This window comes from Anoplophora glabripennis, unplaced genomic scaffold (assembly GCF_000390285.2).
Source record: "Anoplophora glabripennis isolate ALB-LARVAE unplaced genomic scaffold, Agla_2.0 scaffold719, whole genome shotgun sequence".
Lineage (NCBI taxonomy): Eukaryota > Metazoa > Arthropoda > Insecta > Coleoptera > Cerambycidae > Anoplophora > Anoplophora glabripennis.
Genome location: NW_019416803.1, coordinates 186,915 through 206,456, shown reverse-complemented (window position 1 = coordinate 206,456; position 19,542 = coordinate 186,915). Strand labels below are relative to the sequence as shown.

Genomic DNA, 19,542 nt, shown 5'->3' with positions numbered 1-19,542 from the left:
CCGTTCTCATTTTAGCGTTCTAGTAAGAACAGTTCCTTCTTACCCTTGTTTATTACAAATGTGTTTCATAAATCTTTGTTTTTAGCGAAAACGTTCACATTTTGGTTGTTCCTAACTGACTTTTTCTCAATCTCTGCTTAAAAATGATCAATAATGCAAAATAAATCTCAGGCCAAAAGGGACACAAAATTTATTGTAGCAAGTTTCGCTATTTACATAGATTTCTTTGTACTGCAATGTCTGTCTTTACTTAATTAAAGAAAACACTTCTTTGGGCTGAAAAGAAGGGAAACTCTCGTAATATACAGGGTGATTAAGTGAAAATGTCAAATGTCATTAATTTTAATGACAGAAAATTGAAAAAAATAGTTTTCTTGACCTTTTAAAAAATAAGCAAATACTCCTTAACACCTGTTAATTCGGTGCTCTACTTCGCAACACGTTTTATGACAGGGAACGCGTTGGCGAACTACAGAGCGCACTATTTTTTGCCAATTACTCAAAATTTTTGGGATGTTTGAACTAAACAGACTTCAAATTCGGATTCAGCACGTCAAACACATAAAGCCTGTGGGTCAAATCAAAGGTACAGGCCACTTTTTTTATTTAGTGTGCCGGTGTTATTATCCTTATACCTTATACACTTGTTTTTATCAGCAAATAAATAATACTTGTTAATACATAAAATGTATTAAATGTCTAGGAAAAAGATCTGTTTTTTCCTTATCCTTCACTATGGATTAAAAATGCAGTAAAAGCTAGGTTAGTAACCAAATAATACGGTAGGTCAAGATTCACTCGATAAATCTTTGAAAATATCTTTTTTCAGCATAGACATTTTAAAATTGTTTTTAGTCACGTATTAAAATTAATGACATTATGACTGAATCACCCTGTATATCATACGATTTTTACACATAAATTTAATCTAGTATTCCAAATTAACAAAAAGAATAAAACTGATCAGAATAATAGAAAACGGTTGGGTAGTACAGTAAAAAAAAATATAAAACTTTCATTGGTGTATTTATATTTAATTCTCTCCTTACAATACACCAAATTTCTTCCGACAACTTGCGATCATCAAACTACAATTATTTTTTGAGAAACATTTTACTATCAATAAATATAACATGAACGAATTGATTCGTTTTATAATATTTACACAACGAACGACCCTCCCAGCAAAAAGAGGTGATTCGGAGGAATTGAAATATAAAATAAAACTCGCTTTTTACATAATGTACAAGGTGGACCAAAAAATTTGTTTAATAAAGCAATCTACCACCGGCAACTGAAAAACTCAAAGATAACAAATCGCTTCCCCATGTCTCTATTTTTAAATAACGCATGGGATTATAAAATATATATACAATAAAAATAAGATTAAACAACGTTCAAATATGAAATTTTTAACATTTTAATCACAGTCAACCTACCTCAGTCTCCAAGTCCGAAACCAACAAAAAACATCTAAAATGGCGACTGGAATCTGAAGGTGCGGACATTTTTTGAAACACCCTGTACCAAAAACTTCACATTTAGATTAAAACTATCTATATTTGCACACGGTCTTTAACAACGTTTTTTTTTTTTGTTATTGTTTTCCTTAAAAAATTACATTATCTGTCGAGGGAATAAATCTGAGTGGATCAGCCGACTGACTGCGCTTATTATTGTTCGGTTTCGTTTAATTGTTGTACCGCTAATCTCATTGTTTCACCCTAATCGAAGTGTTCAATTCGTCTTCGTCCGAGGGTTCAGTACCTGTCACGGAGTCAGAATTCTTAATGTACTCGGGCGCGCTCTTTCCCATTACGTATTCTTCCGTTACGTGAACCTCGGTGATGTTTGCGCCCGGTACTTCAAACATTGGTTCCAGCAGAAGAGATTCCTAGAAAATCGGCATAGTGAGAGATAACAAAATTTGAAAATACGGATTCACCCACCATTATAGCCCTGAGACCTCTCGCGCCCGTCTTTCTTTCCATCGCCAGGTGTGAGATGGCTTTTAGCGAATCGGACGTGAAAGTAAGGTTGCACTGGTCCATGGCTAGCAGCCGTTGGTACTGCGGAACCAGGGCGTTCTTCGGTTCCGTCAGGATCCTAACTAGCATGCTTTCGTTAAGCGAGTGGAAGGGCACTAGAACTGGAAACCTACCTACGAATTCCTGTAAGAAAATTGTAATGCATACACATTTTTTAAAAATATTTATGAATTTGTTTATATTAATAAATTGTATATTGTCTGGACACCGAGAAAACCTGAAACCATATCAGGGATTTCATACGTCTGGAAATATCGGGGAATTTCTCAAATTATCCTGGATTCTCTAAAAATTCCACTTGTAATAGGTTATTTTTTACCAGTGGAGGTACTAAACTATTCTGCTAATGTATCTATTTGTGTTTTAATTATATTCAGGATGCCCCGAATTGCATAAACTAAACCTTACTTACTAATAGAAGATTTCAAGTTACAATTCCCAAAAACTAATTTGTAGAATATATCCAAAATACATAAAATAAACAAATAAAAAGAACCGCACACTAATTACATTAAAAATCCTCTGGAATAAAGTTCCGATCATACCCCGGTAGATGGTTTGTTTGCTTGTTTTTTTGGCCTCTTTTACTCAATTTCAGATACTTGTGTAGATGAAATAAAAACGCAATGCGATTGACAATGGCACTAATTTGCAAGGAAGGTAAAGCCCATCAACATGTCAGGCCCTCCACCCTTAACCTACCCCTACTCAAAACTGCCCAGAAGAGGGGTTAATCGCACATATACAGGGTGATTCAGTCATAATGTCATTAATTTTAAGAGCAGATAGAGAAAAATGAGTATAATACGATGGCGTGATTAAAAAAAAATTAAATGCATATTTAAGCAGAAAAAAAAATATTTTCAAATCATTATTTAACCCCCTTTTCAGGCTGTTACTGACCGGCTGACGTCAGCCGGCTACGATATGAACAAAGCGGCCTAGATGCACTGTTGCCATATTTATATATTTTCACACATATAAAGACAATAAATAAACGGTTTGCTCACATCAGCCAATAATAATTTAAAATGCTATAAATTATTTTTTATAATTATGCAATCCACATATTAAATTGTTAGTGTTGCCCAGCAAGAACCTCGCGCATGACTTGCCGAAATTTTTTTTAAATTAACATCATAGTGATCATTTTTTAATTTGCTGTAAGCCTTCTACTAAAAATTGAAAGTACGTAGCCCATTCAGATGTACAGGTAGAAAATGCGGCCCAATTAAACGATCGCCATATACTCCTGTCCATACATTGACACCCAACCTCCTCTGAAAGCTAAACCGACGAGTAGTGTGCGGGTTTTCATCTGACCAAATGTGACTATTATGGCTGCAAAGAAATTAGCTCTGTTTCACTTTAAATAAAATTTAATATTGAAATTACAAAACCCCAAGAGTTCAAATAATTTAAATTTCATTTCATTACAGAAATACTGACATAAAAAACCAACACTCACTAGATAAATTATAGAGAGAGGGTGAAATGTATGTAGTATTTAAATATTGACTGTAAGTAATAGAAGATAAAAATACAATCGGACGGAGACAAATAAACAACTCGGTATCTACGTATTTCCGACCTAGGTTAACCTGTGTGCACGTGTGCACTTTAGTAGGATCGTATTCCATGCAAAGTAGAGCAAAAAGTTGTCGGTCTTTTATCAAAGAAAAATCGTGTCATCAATGAATAGGGATGATTGTTTTCGAATGTACGGTTATTAATTTATCATTTTTAATATTATTAACGTTTTCACGTTTTATAATTTATTATGTTAAATAATACACAGTTTTAGTATTTCAGTTTATTATTCAATATGCAGTTGCGTATAACCAAAGTTTACATAATAAATGTAAACTTTAGTGTAAATCTAAACTTTGGTGTAACCTAGGTAGGCACTTATTGTTTTTGAGAAAGTAATACTTATGTTTTTTACCTGTTTAAAATGCCAGCACGAGTAAAACAGCATTCATCCGTCCAGAGCACTTTGTTAATAAAGTTCTACTGCACTTAGGAACCAATTGCAAAATTCAAAACGATTGGGGAAATCAGCTGCTTCTAAAGCTTGAACTTTTTGAAAATGTGTTATGTTAACTCCTTTGCGGGAAAAATGCGGGAGATATGGAGGGTGGTAGATTTGAATAAACGCTTTAAATTGTTAGGTAATGGTTTTGTAACCGTGTGTAGTGTATTTTGTATATTCGGGTATTTAATGTGCCGACTTTTTTTATTTGATAAAATACAGGGTGCCTACAAACATCTGCTTTATTTATTTTCTTTTAACGAAAGTTGACTTCGAGAAGTCAGACTTGTTAAAACATTTTGCACTAAATTAGTAAAATTAGTTATAATAAAATGCAGTATGATCCTTTATTTACTTGCATTTTATTGGTTTCATACATATGTATCCGTATACTAAAGCGGATTAATTAAATGTAAACACAGATTATGATGTGAACTTGGCAACACTGTTTGCTTCAGCTGACGATTTGTTCGTGACATTACGTTACAAAATTTTCCGAGCATCCGGGCATCTGGCAGGGCCGCCTTCTTAGCGGGAGTTATGGGTTGATTTCCTTCATTTTTAAAAGTCGAGTAAAAAAATTTTTTTTCCGATTTTCTGTCTATTAAGTCTTCCAAATACGTGATTAAAAATTAATGAAATTATGACTGAATAACCCTGTATAACCTATTCCACCCGCCTCATCACCTATTTTCAAGAGAGATAACCCCCCACCCCCCTCCCAATGGCCAAATACTAACAACAAAAGGGGTTACCCGCACGGGTCTCTGATCTGTTCCACCGGCCAGTTCCTCTCCATCTCCATTTCTGTGAATGATAGAATGTCACCTTACCTCCATCCTCTCCAACCACTCAAATGCGTTAAAATCACCCTAAAAGCAGGTGAAAACGCTTTTTATACAGGGTGGACCAGCTTTTCGTGACAAAATTCCAAGGGTATGTTCTACGTCCAAAAATAACCGTAGTTTGCTATACAAACAATAGTCCAAAATTGCTTCGTTACGAAAATACAGGGTGTTGAAGTTTATTCTGAAAAATAGAAAAATAATTTTTTTTTTTACCGCTTTAGGTAATTACATGAAATTTGACAGGTGTCAATAGCAATGGAAGACTTAAATTTTGCAATGTAAAAATTTCTTTTACTGTCACCAGTGGCGCGAGTAGCGGATCGTTAGTGACTATTTTCCAATAAAAAAATGGTACGTCCCTGGTTTTTCTTAAAATTAATGTTATTTTAGAATTCCTCGTTCAGTTTGGTAGAAAAGAACTCTCTTGACTTTTTTTTTGTACGATGCACTGTTTAATAAATAATAAATTACTTTAAAACTTTTCAAAGTGTTTTCCTTCGAATGGATTATTATTTGTTAGCTGCATACCAGATACACTTGCTGCAACCACCAGATAAACAAATTTACAACGACTAGTTGGCGTCGGTTCTCATGTCAACGTTTGACAAATCTTAAATAAACTTGTCTTCTGTGCAGTAGTATCAAAATGCCGTTTAGATTTTCACCGTGTATTAACAACTTTATTTTCACAATGAATACGAAAAACTAAACTAATTAAAATTATCAACAAAAACAGTTCAAAAAATTGTTCAAAATGGGAACCATTATTTTCAATGCACAACTCGCACCTACGTACAATACATCTATTTAAATTAATTAGATGCTAATTAGATGCGGTATTATTGCATTACAACCATTTCTTATACGAGTAATAAGTTCATCTTGTGTGTTCACGGGGGTTGCATAAACTTTCTCTTTTAAAAAACCCCACACAAAGAAGTCTAACACGGTAATATCCGGAGACCGTGGTGCCATGGAACTGGACCCCCTCTGCCAATCCATCTGTTCGGAAAGTTATTATTTAGCCAATTTCTAACATTTCTGCCAAAATGAGCGGGACAACCGTCGAGCTGAAAAAATGAAGTCTGTCTTAAAATTATCGGTATTTCATCCCACATATTGTGATGTTCCGTTTCTAAAAACTGTAAGAAGTTTTCTGCGTTTAAGCGTCGAGGTAAAAAATAGGGTCCAAACAGATTGTTGTTGTAAATCCCTATCCAAACAATTACGCTGAATTCAACTTGAAAATTTCGTGGTCTAATGGCGTGAGGATTTTCATGTGACCACACATGTTGATTATGGAAATTAACTATACCGCGACGGGTAAAGCAGGATTCGTCAGTCCACAGTATGTTGTTCACAAAAATCCCTGCTTTCTTGAATTGAGCGAAGGACCCACCGACAAAAAGTCAGTCTTTTCTCTTCATCTCCTGGATGTAAGCCTTGAACAGGTTATAGGTGAAATGGACGCCTGTGATCCCTTCTGAGAGTACGAAGTACATTGGATTTAGATGTGCGGATAATACGAGAAACTATACGGGAACTTGTTGTTGGATCTCTGTCAAACTCATTTAATATCAGTCGAGAAATTCTTCTTTGCTGTTGGTTTGGATTGGCATTATTTCGATCTCCATGTAAATTTCCTAAACCATTATCCATTAATTGCTGGTGAATTCTTGTGAACACATTACGACTAGGATGTGGTCTCTGCGGATATCTCCTTCTGTATTCTCTGGCAGCCGCCCTTGAGTTTCCATTAGCAAATCCATACACAAAATGGATATCCGCTATTTCTTGGTTTGAAAATCTAAACGGCATTTTGACACTACTGCACTACTACTATTTAAGATTTGTCAAACGTTGACATGAAAACCGACGCCAACTAGTCGTTGTAAATTTGTTTATCTGGTGGTTGCAGCAAGTGTATCTGGTATGCAGCTAACAAATAATAATCCATTTGAAGGAAAACACTTTGAAAAGTTTTAAAGTAATTTATTATTTATTAAACGGTGCATCGTACAAAAAAAAGTCAAAAGTTTTTTTCTACCAAATTGAACGAGGAATTCAAAGTAACATTAATTTTTAGAAAAATCAGGGACGTACCATTTTTTTATTGGAAAATAGTCACTAATGATCCGCTACTTGCGCCACTGGTGACAGTAAAAGAAACTTTTGCATTGCAAAATTTAAGTCTTCCATTGCTATTGACACCTGTCAAATTTCATTTAATTATCTTAAGCGGTTTAAAAAAAATGTATTTTTCTGTTTTTCAGAATAAACTTCAACACCCTGTATTTTCGTAACGAAGCAATTTTGGACTATTGTTTGTATAGCAAACTACGGTTATTTTTGGACATAGAACATACCCTTAAAGTTTGTCACGAAAAAGCTGGTCCACCCTGTATATCAATGGCCAAATCTACTTATCCAAAATCTACACGACTGTTTTTCGACCTTTGTTACTGTTATCCTCAGCAACGGGGATGGAGGAGAACTGGTCAGTGGAATAGCTCAGACACATGTAACGCCTATTCGGGTTGGTTCTTGGCCATTCAAAGGGAGCGATATTGGAGTGTGGATGGAGAGACAATATGATCGTGGGCTTTATCTCCCTTGAAAATGAGAGATGAGGTAGATGTGGTTGGTGGAATAGGTTATATTTGAATTTAACCCCTATCTTTGGGACAGTTTTTGACCGGTTTGCGCGGGGGAAGGTTAATGGTGTGGGCGGTGTTAGTTTGTTCATGGGCTTGCAAATTGGTGGGATCGCTAGCCACATTGCATTTTTATGTCTGAAAAAAAGGAGTAAAAGTGGCCAAAAAACAGACAAACCATCAGCTGGGATTTTTATGATCAGAACTTTATTCCAGAGGCCAAAAATAATTCGTATCCAGAGCAATTTTCAATTTTGACCAAGATCACTATTTAATGTAATTAAAATATTTTTTTTTACATAAATATTTCATTTTTTTGCCTTTATAAGACAAAATGGAGCCCAAGTAAAATTTTGCCTTGTTTTTACAAAGCTTTTATTTAACTTGCATTGTTAGTATGGGCCAAATCTTGCAACTGAATTTTAAAACAGGTATGCCCAACCGATTGAGCTGAAATTTTGCATACACGTTTAGTTTGGATGGCACTAAAAGCTTATTTTTTTCTTGATATAATATTTTTTCACTTATTGAAGGTCGAAACATGGAAAAAATTAATTTTTTTTTACATAAAAATTATTTTTTTATTAGCTGTTTAAATATGATAAAAAATTTTATATCTGGAAAGATGGAGCAAAATTTTACCCAAACCCTCCATTTTTGCCATTTTAATTCCGTTGTCTTTAGGCATTTTAATTTTCCTCAAAAAATATATTTTCAGGACTTTCAGCTTGAACACTCTGTATCTTCGTAAACTAAATACTTCTCAATCCGTATGCTATTACAATATAGCCAAACCGACGGGGACCACGGTATAATTTTCGAGATAATCATATTTCATTAAATAATTAAACACGTATATTAAGTAGGAGATACAGGCACAAAAAAATTGGAAAATGGTTGTAATTGAAAAATGGAATCTAACACAGAGCTTACATTTTTGCATGGAAAATTGTTTAAATCTTCCTAGAAATCTAAAGATATCATAATTATTTGCTCAATTTTTTTTTTGGAATCCCTATAATTTTTTTCTCAGGTTTCTCCTAACAGATTGTCAGACAAAAACATTTTTTTTTATCAAAAAAACATGAAGAAAACAGTACAAAAAGGGAAAAATATGATACTGGTAATTTAGCTCATTGAAAAAAGATAAACTATTTGCGCCTGAGAAACAAAAATAAAACATATTCCTCTAAATTTTTCTGAAGTTTAAAAGTAAAATTTTTATTAATAAAGTTCTATGCAACATTTGAAAAAGTAACAAACTTTCCATTGAACCAAAATTTAAGACGAAATAAAACACTTACCGGAATCATTCCAAAATCTATGAGATCCCTGGCCTGCACCTGCTTCAGCGCTGAATCTTTCTCCGCATTCTCCTCCTCCGCCGTCTGGGAAGACTGATGCAGTGTCGCCTCCTGCGCCACTGCTCTCCTTCCCTGACCTACAGATGTTGGCGCCCCAAAACCGAGGTACTAAAAACAACTTGATTTCAAGTACAAACCTAATGGTTCTCAGGAAACATAAATTTTTTTAATAAAGTATCTGTAATTACTGGTCTAAGGAAATAATACTTACGTTTTCGTTATTTCTTCTCTGTATCAATCTTTCCAGTCCGTTATAGGCACCACTGGCTACAAAAAGTATATTAGTCGTGTCGACTTGGATTGTCTCTCCCCTGAGCTTCCTGGGGGAATTTCTTTCAGGAACATTTACAACTGTGCCTTCTAGCATCTTCAACATACCCTGTTGGACCCCCTCGCCTGTAACAAAAAAAAAGGGGGTGAGTTTTGCCGCGCTGACACATCCCCCAAATTACAAGGCAATATGTTCGACTTGTAGCGAGTTAGGAAGCAAACTAAAAAACAGCTACAAGGTGATTACAACAATGTCTCCTTTAAATTGTAACTAACGTCAATCTAAGAACTTTGACAGTTGAACGATATAGATAAGACCTAGTCAGAAAGACAATGTTGTCATATTTTGTTACAAAAATTTTTAGTTAGGAAGTTATTAGTTATTTTATTTTGTGTTTTATATATAAAATGCGATAAAATTGATTTTTAAAAAAGGAAGTATTTATTTTTAATTTAATTCCATATTTTATTGTTTTATTTCACCACACAATAAAACAATAAAAACGTTTTTTCTATTGAATAAAACAAAACAAGTGGCACCACGGCAGTCAAATTATAATAAATAATGATTTTTCTCATGTGTTATTAAATGATGATACATGTTCTCGAAAACAAATACCAGACAGGCGTTTAGTTTACAGGAAATGCCAACAATGTGCATCTTGTATACAGGGTGTTAGTAAATAAATGCGACAAATTTCAGGGGGTGATTCTACATGAGAAAATAATGGCAGTTTGCTTATAAACGTATGTCCGCAAATGATTCATTTTCCGAGATACGGGGTGTCAAAGTTTTTCTTAAAAACTGACAATTTAATTTATTGCTCTGAAACCGGTCGAGATGTGCAAATGAAATTTGGTGGGTTTTAAGAGGTAGTTATTGCACATTTTTTGACACGCAATTAAGAATTTTATGTTCATCATTGGCACGCGTACGGGTAATAATCTCAATTTTTTTAAAGAAAAAAATGGTACGCCACTGAGATATTACAAATTAAAAATAATTTTTGATTTCCCCGTTCAATTTGTGACAAAAATTCTCTCTTGCCTTTTCTTCGTATGGGGCGCCGTTTTGATGCAAAAAAATAAAACATCTTAACACGTATTTTTTATTTCTTTAATACATTACCTAGTAGGCTACTGTCAACATTTGTCTGTTAAATACGAATATTTTTAAGAAATGTCAAATTAGCGTTTCGTCATTATTAATTTATTAAGCTTTTAGTTTGCTATAACATTAGTGTTAATAAGTAATTCATTTTTCTTTTATCGAAAAGAATGGAAAATTTTACAAATGCGGAATTGTCAGACTTGCAATATGTCTATTGTCGAAGTAATGGAAATGGTCGTCAAGCTCGACGATTGTATGCTGAGTTGTATCCAGGACATAGGGTACCTCATCACACAATATTTGCTCGTCTTCATCAACGTTTGCGCGAAAATGGTTCATTTAAGAAACAAACGGTTGACTGTAGGCGCTCTCGAGAAGTACGAACTATGCAACTAGAAGAAGCAGTTCTCGAGTTAATTGCGGAGTCACCTGAAAGAATTACTGGAAAATTTGCCAACATATTGAATGTAAGCAACTTCACTGTATTTAAAATTCTTAAAGAACAGCAATTGTATCAATTTCATATTGAACGTGTGCAAGCTCTACTACCTAGAGACTTTTTTCCGCGCCAATGGATTAATCATCAAATCGCTCATATTCCTAATTTTTTAAATGCCGTTTTGTTTACTGACGAGGCTACTTTTGGATGAGTGTATACGAAATTTCCATAACAATCACCTATGGGCTGAAGAAAACCCCCATGGAATCTTTAAAGCTCATTTTCAGCATCAGTTTTCCGTAAATGTATGGCTTGGGGTAATTGATGATCATTTAATCGGTCCATATTTCCTCCCACGACTAACAGGCGAATCTTATCTTAATTTCCTACAGGAAGAGTTACCTGTTCTTCTTGAATAAATTCCTCTACAGCTGTGACAACACCTATGGTACATGCGTGATGGTGCACCAGCCCATTTTAGCATTAATGTACGTAATCACTTAGACACAGTATATCCAAATCGTTGGATAGGTAGGGGAGGTACAGAACATTGGCATGCTCGATCGCCGGATTTAAATCCCCTTGATTTTTGCATTTGGGGTTTTCTTAAGTCATTAGTTTATTCCACTCCCGTTGAAAATGTTGATGACCTGAGGAATCGAATTATAGTCGGCTGTGAGACAATAAGAAATATACCAGGAATATTTGCGCGAATACGACAATCGATGAGGCGAAGAGTTGAATCTTGTGTCACGTCTGAGGGAGGTCATTTTGAACATTGTAGCTTTGCTCCTTTTCAAAATTTTATTAGTGTTATTTTCTGTTATTGTTCTGGTTTAATGTTATTGTATTAGATAGTTCTTGATAATGTATTAAAGAAATAAAAAATACGCGTTAAGATGTTTTATTTTTTTGCATCAAAACGGCGCCCCATACGAAGAAAAGGCAAGAGATTTTTTGTCACAAATTGAACGAGGAATTCAAAAATGATTTTTAATTTGTAATATCTCAGTGGCGTACCATTTTTTTCTTTAAAAAAATTGAGATTATTACTCGTACACGCGCCAATGATGAACATAAAATTCTTAATTGCGTGTCAAAAAATGCGCAATAACTACCTCTTAAAACCCACCAAATTTAATTTGCACATCTCGACCGGTTTCAGAGTAATAAATTAAATCGGCAGTTTTTGAGAAAAACTTTGACACCCCGTATCTCGGAAAACAAATCATTTGCGGATATACGTTTATAAGCAAACTGCCATTATTTTCTCATGTAGAATCACCCCCTGAAATTTGTCGCACTTATTTACTAACACCCTGTATATCAGGAAAAATTTTGATTAATAAGAAGTCACCAACACAAAAGTTTCCTTCTCAGAAACAAGTGAAAACTTAAGTCGCTAGTCTAATATATTTTTTTGAAAACTTTTTATAAAGTATTATTAAATTAAAATAAGACTAACGAGCTGTATACAGGGTGTTTCATAACTCTACCAACACAGAGCAGGCATCTGTGAGGATCTTACAATATGCCGATTTGTTATGTAACATTTTTTTTTTGGGGTGTACCGTTGAAGAGATATTGGCCCCTGAAGATGAGTGTTAAATTTTGAAAAACAGTAATATTTCAGCAATGCCTTAACATAGAGCAACCAAATTTGGTACATTATTTGCGTTTATTGTTATCTTTAATTAGTAAAAATATTAAGTGGAAGCTCAATAAGAACCGGCCTAGCGGTAGGGCGCCCTGAAAATGATATCGATTTTTTTATCAGTATGCCAAATATTAAATAGTTTTAACAGTATTACAGGAAATTTAATTTAAAAATTTTTTTACTCTTACAATTTTTTTTTTAAAAATTGGTATTTTGTGAAACAGCGTCATTACTAATTGAATTGGACAAAAAGTAAAGTATACAGTTTTACAATTAGTAGGCTATGATTTCATGAGTAATTTTTGACAATTTAAAAGACTGCACAGTACGACATACCATTCTATTATCTTGGAAAATGCCTGCAAAATTTTCATTTCGTGAAAAAGTTGACATGTTAGTATTGGGGTTTTGTGAGGGTAATCGTCGACAAACAAGATTTCCTGATCGTTTGATGCCACACCGAGAGATGTTTGCTAATGTTGAGAGGAGGGCTCGAAAGACTGGATCAGTTCTAGTCAGCAATGAAGGAAGACGTGTTAATCATGCAGTAATCGCACGAAACGAGGTACGACTTTTAAGAAGTACTGAGAATGACCCTCATATCAGCACTAGGCGATTACCTAGCTAGACAATTTAATATACACATGCCACAATCCATCCAATTATAAGACGTAATCTGCCTCATCATCTATCCAAAATATTCAACAATTGTTCCCCAAGATTTAGGCCGAAGACTAACTTTATGTTATTTCATTTTACGTCAGGGTATTAGGTTTCATGAGAAGATTCTTTTTATGGACGAGGCCTGTTTCACTCGAAGAGGAATCACAAATTTGCATAATTTCCATTAATATTTAGATGAACATGCTATAATTCCTTGTCATTTTCAAAATGAATTTAAAATAAACATGTGGGCTGAAATTATTGGACGTTATTTGGTTGGGCCAGTTATTCCAAATCAACCAAACCAGTTGGCGAAAATTATTTATTTTTTTACAAAATACTCTCTGAGCTTCTCGAGGATTTACCTTTGCAATTAAGACATGAAATGCGGTTCATACACGATGGTGCTCCACCGCATTTGAGTGCTAATGTACGAGACTTCTTCAACCAGCAGTTCCTGAATAGATTGATAGGACGAGGAAATGATAGTCCAGAAAATTGACCGCCAAGATCACCAGATCTGAATAAATGTAGTTTCTTTCTCTGGGGGGCTTTAAGGAGGTTCGATACCGCAAAAAAAAATTGTAAGAAAGTTTTCAAAATCATTGAAATCTTTGAAAACATATGTAGTAATAATTATTAAATAAATTTTTCATGATCTAATGCAATATAATAGCAATTTGAAACAAAAATTGAAAGGATTTCTTTGCAAAACGAACAGTATAGATGTTCTGTCATAATCTTCAATATGATAAGCGACGTCTCACTTTGTACATTTTACTTTTTTCTCATCAATCGACATTCTGCTTCATACACATTTTATATTGCTTTTCAGTCATTATTTTTCCTTTGTATCTTGGATGTTCATTCATACATATTTACAGAATACGCGCAAAGCACAGTTGACAGTAATGACAGTTGACTCAAGATTTCATCCATAATTTTACAAGCTCTTAATGAATAAATAGACACTTTTATTCAAATAAAAAGTTAATTGCCGTGCATTAAACACGAAAAATATGTATATGCAAGCTAATATCGAGGACACTGTTATTATTGGTGAGATAGATTCGACCTTTTGTCGCAACAAACTTATGGTATTGGGTATCAAAGTTAGCTCATAAACCCAAAATGTCACTTTTTGTGGATACGTCCTTTTGGCAGGAAACCCTCGACATGTGTTGTATAAATTTCATTCGTATATATTATATTTAGTTCGCTCAAATTTGTTTAAGTAAAGTTGGTACTACAAAGAAACTACCGTGTATAGGCATAGGCTACCCTCCTGCAACGCCTGCTCCGCAAGAGATGTATCGAACCTCCTTAAAAAAATTTGTTTATTTTACACGTGGTTAAAATTGAATTTGTTAATGTTTTGTTTATAAGGTTCCTTTTTCTTGATACTGCTTTGTAAAAGTCAAAAATAACACAAGAAATCATAGCCTACTAGTCTTAAAACTGCATACTTTACTTTTTGTCCGAATCAGTAATGAAGCTGTTTCACAAAATCCCGATTTTCTCAAAATATCGAAAAATTTGTAAAAGTAAAATTTTTAAAATTAAATTTCCTGTAATACTGGTAAAACTATTTAATAATTGGCATACTGATAAAAAATAGATATCATTTTAAGGGTGCCCTACCCCTAGTCCAGCCCTTATTGGGTTTCCAACAAATATATATTTTTACCAATTAAAGATAACAATAAACGCAAATCATGTACCAAATTTGGTTGCTCTACGGCCAATATCTCTTCAACGGTACATCCCAGAAAAAACGTTACATAACAAATCGGCATATTTTAAGATCCTCTACATGTGCCTGCTGTTTGTCGGTAGAGGATACACCCTGTATATAGTTCAAAGGTGTCGTGACTCAAGATGTTTAAAAGAAGAGTAACAAAGAAAATATTCCGGAAGACTTGTATTGTCCGAAATCCTTAATAAATTAAGATGGAATGTGGAATGGCCTGCCTACAGTATCGTAAGGACAATAATAAGACAGGAACAATTTTATCCATAACATTAGTAGAAAAGACAAGCATACCAACATCAAATTTTCACAAAATTTATTTTGCCTACAGACAAAATAACATTTACGCGAAATTGAATTATAAATTAATTCACATACATGAGATGGAATGAGCAATTTCTATAACTCCTATGTTGTTGTGTGACAAGAAACACATTTTCAGAAAAGATTTTTATCAAGTATTTACGCTGAGTTTGTTGCCGGCATGCTTATCGGGCCATTCTTTCTTCCACCTTGAACGTAACGTGAAAATTATTTAGATTTTGTACAAAAACACTTTGCCTGAATTATTTCAAGATGTGCCTTTACCTGTGTGTGTCCAGTCAATGTATTTCCATATAGGCAGATAAAGGGTACAAGACTTATTTCTAGACCGGCACACTTCCCAAACCTAAATCTAATCTAAATCTCTACATAGAACAGCCATATTGCGCTAATCTTTACATAAACAATTTCAGTTATTCTAATGCCACTCTAAACAGTTGGGATTATTCCAATTCCAGTTAAAAATCATGATTATGTCTGTTACGAGAATAAAAGTCACGATTACGCTAAGAAAATTATATTTTGGTTGCGTTTCTTTGCAGCATCTTACCTCCAACATCCCTGAGCTGGTGTATCCCGGGCACGGCACCGATTTTGTCTACCTCATCTAGGAAAACAATCCCCACCTGGGCCCGTTCCACACTATAACTAGCATCCTGTAATAACTTTCCGATAACACTTTCTATGTCCTCTCCAACATAGCCCGCCTGGGTTAGGGTGGTACAATCACAAATTGCAAAAGGCACATCTAAGCACTGAGCTATGGTTTGAGCTAAGAGAGTTTTACCTATAAGAATAACATTTAGAATTATTCTGGGTGAAACGAAGACCACAGGAGAAAAGGAGGTATATTACAACATATCGTAAAGTCAGTTGACACCGCCGTCTAGTTGACAAACATCTAAGTTTTTTTATGGAAACAACTCCATTGTAGAAAGGCCGCAGGGCTAGCCAATATTCGTGTTTGAAAAAATGAAGAATATCAATACGATAAATGGTAAAAAACAGTGCGACAGGTGAAAATTAAGGTTATTTCTCTGCTTACACAAAGAACTTTCATTACGAAAAAATTTCCGATTGAATTTGCATAATTAAAGATTAGAATAAAGGTTGCCAACACTGCGATCTCGAAAATGGTTGCACATATATTATGTGCAAAATATTTTTTTTCATACTCGACTGATGTTTTTTTATCATATACAAAATTATTTTGAAGAAAAAAAAAATGGATTAATTGATTTCAAATAAAAATATGTAACTCTTTTCGAGATCTCAAGGTGGGCAACATCCAATTTCATCTTTTTTTTCACAAATTTTTACTATGAGAATATGACGTAAAAAATGAAAAAACATATATAGGGTGTTCCAATTAAAACTTCCCACCTGGAAAATATCGGAATTAAAAAAAAAACAAAGAAAACCTGATACGTCAATTTTATTTTGAAGGAGGACATGTAATGGCATAAGTTTTAGTGTCTTGGAAGCTACCCCTTAAGAAGGAGGGTAAAATATCCCTGAACTTTAAATGGCACCCTATGTTTAGTGACACTTCATTTTAAAGCTTTTTCAATTCTGCTCACGACGACATACGACTTTTTAAATTTTGGTTCGGATATGACTTCACTTAAGAAATAAGAGAAAATATGAATGTATGAAAGAATGTTATTAAATGTTTAATTTGGTTTCCCTTCCATACAATAATAAAATCTTTGTTCCACTTCTGAACGAACATTTCATAGGACTTCGGGCGTTAGCTGACGACATTCTTCGACAATTCGTCGACGAAACGCCCCATAGAAAAAGTTAGATCTGGCGATCTGGGAGGTCACTCAATTAAACCTCTGCGTTCATCGAGTGCCCGCCCAAACATACAATTTCCTCGGATGCAGCATATGAGTTTCATGAAACATGCGTGGATTTTCATCACTCCAGTACCGGCATATATGACGATTGACTCGACCATCCAGTTGGAACATACATTCATAGAAAAAACAAACTGAGTACAAAAAATTTGGATTCCTTCGAGCACGATCACTCATTTCTTCACAGAACTGCAAACGGCGATCAGGATCGTCTTCATTAATTTCTTGTATCTAATTAATTTTGTATGGCTGTTTTAAGATTCGGCGGCAACTAGGTACAAAAATTCTTGAAGTACTTGCAAATTTCCTGAGACTCAAATTTGGTTCCATTGCGATGCGACCCAGGACCTGATACCTTCATTACATACAACCTGTTCACGTTGATGCTTTCTGTTTGCAACCGATCCATCATTAAAAATCTGTGCTGCCTGCCAAACACAGTCATTATTCTTGCAGAACAAACCAATTAATTTCCACTTTTTCAGCAATTGTTTCAAGAATTAGAAACGTTGTCAATACTCTCTTTGAGCCGCCATACTCTTTCCATTACAGAAACCACAAATAAATTTCCGATGGCTCCATAGTCTTCAGTGGATGAAAATATAGGGGGGTTAAAAAGTATATGAAAAAAATATATTTTTGAGTGCCTGTGTAATCGATCATTTTTAATTATAATGCTGTTAGAGACTGATTTAATATAATTTCATAAATAAACTGAGATCTTTATTAAAATTTGTCGATACCAAAACTAATACTTGGTGACAAACCTCCTTTTCTTGTGGTTTTTAAATATTGAAGTGTCATAAGAAAAACAAGAAGAAATATAATTTAAAATATACATATATATTCCCCATAAAAATATTTTTTGAAAAAGTTTAGGAAAAATTTTGTAACTGTCTTCTCTTTTTCACAATGATCTATCTAAACAACTCGTTACTGCCCACATTTTGATCTCACCTGATCCCGTAGGTCCCAGGAGTAGGATATTGCTTTTCTCTAATTTCAGCTCGTGTGAAGTCTTATCTAATATATCAGACCCCGTGGCCTGAGAAGACCTCATTGCACCAATTCCCCCGTCCGTATTACCTCCGAAATTCAAACCCATCGCCGCATGTCCCAAACCTGCGATATGTAGTTGATCTGCACATTGTTGTTACAAGATTATAAAAACTAACGGTTAGGAATACAAAACATCAAATTCATAATAACTTCATACCAATGAAGTAAAACGAGAAGATTTAAAAAAACTTACCTCTGTGGGTGATATTTTGATGTGGACCTTGTTCCATTACTGCCATCTCTTGTCTCGAATTGTTTGCCTGATTGGGGTTGTTGTTGTATATCCTTTTGTAATGATTGTACACAGCCACGGATAATACCTGAAGAAAACGTTAAACGTGCATACAGGGTGTCCCATAATTAACCTGCCAAACTTCATCACTATGCGAAAAAAGTTCAAAAAGGTACAGGTCCACAAATGCTTCCTATGACAGCTACAGGCCCTTTATTGTACACCTCTAAAATGAACCTGTGTTTATTAGAACTTTTTTTTCTTATTTTCGAATAAAAAATCATTTATTTATTCCTACAAGTTTCACAATCAGAGTTATCGAGTAAAAACTTCATTAGGAAGATTTAAGAATTTCGGGCCCGTGTTTATTAAAACGTTTTATATCTTTATAGAATATACAGATGAAGTTTGGTATGTAAATTATGAGATACCCACAAATATTTTCAATTGCATAAAAGAAGTGAAGTATGCCAACTACTACAGCTTTACAGCTAACAGAAACATTAAGATTACATTTATTATTACATCTCTTTAATTTATTTTTAATTGTAAAAATGAAATATTTAATATATTCTTGTACAGCTAACTCTGCTGTAGTTAAACATAAATATGTCGCAAAACGTTCAGCTTGCACGTTTCAGCATACTTTGAATTGAAAAAAATACATTTGTAGCACTTACTACTAATAAAAGAAATAAAGTACGAACAGACCTTCTTAGCATACTCCTGCCCCACCACGTGCTTGTTTAAATAATCGTAGATCTTCTTGGGCGGCGGGGGCGGCTTCCTATACTGTCCGGTCTTCTCGTCGACTCCGATCTTCTTCTTACTATCCACCTCACTCAACACTACAAAGAAATGGTGACATTTTTCACATTTCACGAATCTTGTAGAGCTGACGAAAGTCTCTACGTGGGTGCAGGGGTCACCGCACTTCGGACAGGACAGGGTGTTTTTATTTTTGCCGCCCCCACTTCCCGAATCTTTGGTCGGAGGCGGAGGAGGGGGCTGAGCGCCGGTGGGAGGATCCCCGGCACCGATAGTTTTTAGAAGAATCACACTGGTAGAAATACCCTTGTGAGGCTGGCTTTTGGTGGTGTAGATGGCTGATAGTACTCCTGAAACATCAGAAATAATATAAATACCTAGCTTTCGGATTAAAGGGTATAAAAATTTGTTTAATAGTTTGTGACCAGCACAGATTTTTAGAAAAAAGATCTACTGTTACT

At 34.5% G+C, this 19,542-nt stretch overlaps 1 protein-coding gene across 2 annotated transcripts in view; it reads right to left on the bottom strand.

The window, feature by feature from the left end:
• Positions 1-1,007: 1,007 nt before the first annotated feature.
• The window catches only part of LOC108913640 (ATP-dependent Clp protease ATP-binding subunit clpX-like, mitochondrial), a 34,166-nt gene continuing 15,631 nt past the window's right edge, over positions 1,008-19,542 (bottom strand). The window contains exons 2-9 of one of the 2 annotated variants that reach the window (XM_018719217.1): positions 19,025-19,431; positions 18,275-18,401; positions 17,980-18,162; positions 15,711-15,947; positions 9,158-9,342; positions 8,887-9,054; positions 1,950-2,171; positions 1,008-1,894 (exon numbers count right to left, since the gene is read on the bottom strand). In XM_018719217.1, the coding sequence (XP_018574733.1) occupies positions 1,712-1,894; positions 1,950-2,171; positions 8,887-9,054; positions 9,158-9,342; positions 15,711-15,947; positions 17,980-18,162; positions 18,275-18,401; positions 19,025-19,431 (1,712 nt within the window). In that variant the 3' untranslated portion in view covers positions 1,008-1,711. The remainder of the gene's footprint in view (positions 1,895-1,949; positions 2,172-8,886; positions 9,055-9,157; positions 9,343-15,710; positions 15,948-17,979; positions 18,163-18,274; positions 18,402-19,024; positions 19,432-19,542) is intronic. The other variant, XM_018719218.1, reaches the window with a different exon arrangement.